The 4,566-nt window shown below is 37.0% G+C and overlaps 1 protein-coding gene across 1 annotated transcript in view; it reads right to left on the minus strand.

Annotated features, from left to right (window-relative positions):
- The window catches only part of gabra2b (gamma-aminobutyric acid type A receptor subunit alpha2b), a 55,482-nt gene that overhangs the window by 34,684 nt on the left and 16,232 nt on the right, over positions 1-4,566 (minus strand). Inside the window, exon 2 of the mRNA XM_016485554.1 lies at positions 929-1,149. Coding sequence (XP_016341040.1) covers positions 929-1,149 — 221 coding nt within the window. The remainder of the gene's footprint in view (positions 1-928; positions 1,150-4,566) is intronic.

Consider the following 4,566-nt stretch of genomic DNA (forward strand, 5'->3'; position numbering starts at 1 on the left):
AGGTTTGGGGGTAGGTTAAGGGGTCTAAAAATCTAAATTGCGTATTAATAAAATGATTAAAAAAATTGTATACTCGCTATAAAATGGGTAGGTTTAGGTTTGGGGGTAGGTTAAGGGGTCTAAAAATCTAAATCGCTTATTGATAAAATGAAAAAAATGCATTGATACGAATATCTTAATGACATAAAAGATACGTAAATATTTTTACGTTTTTTAGCTAAAAATACGTAGCGATTTGTACGTTTTAAACGTTGAAATACATCTAAATTGTACGTTTTAGCATTAATAAAAACATACAAAAGTGTACGTTTTGTGCTTGTAAATGTTACGTATTAATACCTACGTATAAACATGAGACCAGGCTGGTATGTTTCCGTGTGTGTGAGTGTGTGTCTGTACTGTATGTGTGTGCGTTTGTTAGGGAGAGAGAGCGGGAGAAAGTATGTGCTTTCAGTACATAATAAAACATAATATTGTGTCAAAAACATGGAAATAATTTGTCATCTTAGCTTTATCCTATTGTTTACTATATTTATTTGCTTGGTCAGTGTCATTGTGGGTTTTGGTTCTTTTGCTGTTGTAGGCTGTAAGGACCTTTGAAATAACTGAAATTGTTTGGCGAAGTGATATGGACATGTAATGCAGTCAAAACCTGCCTTGAACTACTTTAACCATGCGTTTCCCTGAAAAGAATTGCACACCTTATTTCGTCAACCAGTCATATTCAAGCATTCAACAGCCCTGTAGTATAAAAGACAATTAATATTCAGTAATATTACCGATTTAACTGCACTGACACTGATGAGAACAAAATTTCAACTTGAAACTTTAAAAGCACAGCACTTTCCAAATGATGTTATGTGTGGTATCTTTTGAAACTCTTGAAAAAGCTGAGATATAAAAACAGTACAAACAACACCTTGGTTACCTCATGGTGTACAGCAGGGTGCCGTCATCTTGAATCCGCAGCAGTTTGTTGGGCATGGTCATGTTGTGTGCGACAGATTTCTTCCCATTGTGAAAGAATGTGTCTGGAGTCCAGATCTTACTGGCCATCAGGTTGTTCAAACGGAGAATGTTCATCGGTCCCTCAAACTTCAACCGTTCATCCTTCCAGCTCTGCCTGAAAAAGACGTCGATGGTGTACTCCTGCAAAAAGATGAAACAAAAGCACATTTTAGACTGTATGAGGTTCTGTTGGATGTTTTCTGTCACTAAAGGCTCGGACAGTGTTTTGTTTGTTATAATTGAGCACACAATACCCTCCTACACTGATTGACTGACAGTGAATTTGCTGTTGTGTTCACAACTGTAACAATCCAATCAATTGGACGACCTTATAAAAGTCTGGGTTTGTGTTCCTCCTCAAGCAAAGCCTGTAAATGCAATTAAAATTCAAGCATTTTCGTGCCTTCAAATGACCTGTAGTGTAACATTTTCTATCCGCTTATTTTTGCTCTGGTGGATAAACACAGTACGCCAACTCATTTGCAAGTGGAGTTTTTGAGTATCAAGCGCTGTAGGGGAGAGTCAATCGCTCAAACCTTTAACTAGCGCTGAGGGTGATCAGATCCCACTCTCGGCTCCATAAGAGAGATTGTGCTGCCCAGAGATATCATTATGAAGCTCATATCGGCTGGTAGAACAGGGACAACTTTTAAAATGCTTAAAGAATGATTACGAGAGGGTTTTGGCTTTAGATTGGGAGGTAACAGAGTTCTAACTAACAGTTAAATTAACAGTGAACCTGCTGTGTGAAGTGACACAATCGCAGCCAGGTAAGACCTATTTCCGTAAAACTCTAAAGTGCTTTGTACTCAATCATTTCTATATGGTATTAGTATGTCATATGGATGCTTGCAATATTATAAGCAGTGCTGACAGTATCTGTTCCACAATACCACAACTGAGGTGCCCTTCAGCAAAGCACCGAACCCCCAACTGCTCCCCAGGCATCGCAGCATAAATGGCTGCCCACTGCTCCGGGTGTGTGTTCACTGCTGTGTGTGTGCACTTAGGATGGGTTAAATGCAGAGCACTAATTCAGAGTATGGGTCACCATACTTGGCCACATGTCACGTCATTCTCTTATGCTCAACAAGGCTGCATTTATTTGATTTATTTGCATTTATTTTGAAAACACAGTAAAAAAAAACCTATAATACTGTGAAATATTATTGCAATTTTAAATAACAGTTTTCTATTTGTAATTGTAATTTAAAAAAATTGTAATTCTAAATGTAATTAATTCCTGTGATGCAAAGCTGAATTTTCCTCATCATTACTCCAGTCTTCAGTGTCACATGATCCTTCAGAAATCATTCTAATATGCTGATTTGCAGCTCAAGAAACATTACATATTATTATCAATGTTGAAAACAGTTGTGCTGCTTCATATTATTTATGGAATTGTGATACATTTTTTTAAGGATTATTTGATGAATAGAAAGTTCATAATAACTTTTATATAACATAATAAGTTGATAATAAATTGAATTCATAAGAAATGTAACAGTTCTGGTTCTTGAATTGCAGTGATTCCATTAATGATACTTTAAGCGCTTTTAAGGAAGCTACTGGTCCTCACTGTATGCTAAATAAAAATACAAAAACAATGCCATTTGTTACCAAAAAACGAAGTTTTCTTTGAAAATTCACTAGTCATGAAAGGTTGGGATGGGTGAGCAAGGGTGAGCAAACAATGAGCTAATCCATAAGTCTCATTAGTCTCACAACTAACAGCAGTTTTAGACTGAAAGCAGTGCTTGGACTGAAAACAATTCTACAATTGAGAGCAGTTCAAGAATAACAGCAGTTGCAGGGAGAAAGCAGTTCATGACTCGAAACGTTTCTAGACTGAATGCAGGCCTAGAATAAAAGCACATATTAACTAAAATGAAAGCATTTTAGGAATAAAAGCAGTCTGACTCAAAACACTTCTAATTAAAAACCGTGAGCGACTTCTAGACTAGGAGTTCTAATGCAAAAGCAATTCTGGACTGCACATAGAAGCATCGCGACACAAGCCCGGAGTTTTATTACTGCTCAGACACCATCAGAACACTACAGTGACTGTAGCCAGATTAATTAAAGATGTGTTGTCTACTTTGTATCGTCTTAGTAGAATTTATCATAGAGTGCACAGTCTCTTTCTCTTATCCCATTCAATCAAGACTCCAAACACACAGCACAGGTAAAATATTACTTACTTTGCTGCAGTGCTACTGAATTTACCACTGCTGACCCCACCCTTCTCTTCCGTGGGGCGTGTCGACACAAGACTCGTGAATTGCTGCCTTGGACTCCATATATGGCTCGGAGGTGGTTTTATTCAAATAGCTAGCTATCTACATAGAAACCGGCTGCAAATTGAAACAGCTCTCTGGATGACACAGTTTCAGACTTAAACAGCCCAAAACAAACTGGCTGCATTTTCTTTTCAGCTTTTCTGAGCTGGCAGACATGCCAAAATCCTAACTAAATGCAAAAAAAAAAAGTGAAAATTTCATCTGATGTCACCTTTAAGAGATTTAAACATTGGTCTGTTTTGTTCAATTATTGGTTAATTATTGTGCTGTTAAGGGATTTAAATATCGGTTGGTTTTGTTCCATTAAAAGATTTAAATGTCTTCATTTTTGTTCTATTATGAGATTTAAATGTTGGTCACTTTTACTCTATTTAAATGAGTCGATTATTATTCTGTTAAAATATATAAATATTGGTCGGTTTAGTTCTATTAAGAGGTGTAAATATCGGTTGGTTTTGTTCCATTAAAATATTTAAATGTTGTTGGTTTTGTTTTATAGGCGATTTCAATGTTGGTCTTTTTTGAGATTTATATTGTTCGATTTTGTTCAAAGCAAAAATAAATTACTCTCAAAAAAGTATTAATGAAAATATGATTGAATGTTGCATCTGAAAAGTCTGAAAGGTCTTTAATGCAACCTGGTCTCATGGCAAAAACGTACCCGAGGGCACATTTTCGCGAGATGCGAAATACGTACCAATAAGTACATATCACTGCAATTTCCAAAAGCACATATCCAGCTTCATATGAATGGGTTTTCATCAATGTTAGGTTTGTTCGGTAGCTCACGGAGTACGGAGACGTACTAGAGAGGCGAGGAGCTCCGGTTCGAATCCCGTGTAACTACGGTTCGACAAAACGGTTCAAATCTGCATATAAGTAAGTTCAAATCTGACACACCAATTTCAGGTGTTTGAGTCTACTAATGAGCTGATGACCTGAATCAGGTGTGTTTGATTAAGGAGACATGCAAAATGTGCAGTGTTGGGGTACCTCCAGGACCAGGGTTGGTGAACCACTGGGCTAGTCAACACTTTAAAAGTGGCTAGAAAAAATCAGCTCCAGTGACGCAGATGGATAAGCTCGTGTTGTTGGCTATTTGTCGCGATCGACCTGGGCTCAATCCCACCTTTTGCCAAACTTTTTTTTCCTCCCTTTTCAAATCTCATATTAGCAATGGATTCTATTTACACTAAGTGAAAATAGCAGTATTTTTAGCAATATGCTATTTACACTAAGTGCAAATACCTATTTACAC

This window comes from Sinocyclocheilus anshuiensis, unplaced genomic scaffold, assembly GCF_001515605.1.
Source record: "Sinocyclocheilus anshuiensis isolate Anshui unplaced genomic scaffold, SAMN03320099.WGS_v1.1 scaffold189, whole genome shotgun sequence".
Lineage (NCBI taxonomy): Eukaryota > Metazoa > Chordata > Actinopteri > Cypriniformes > Cyprinidae > Sinocyclocheilus > Sinocyclocheilus anshuiensis.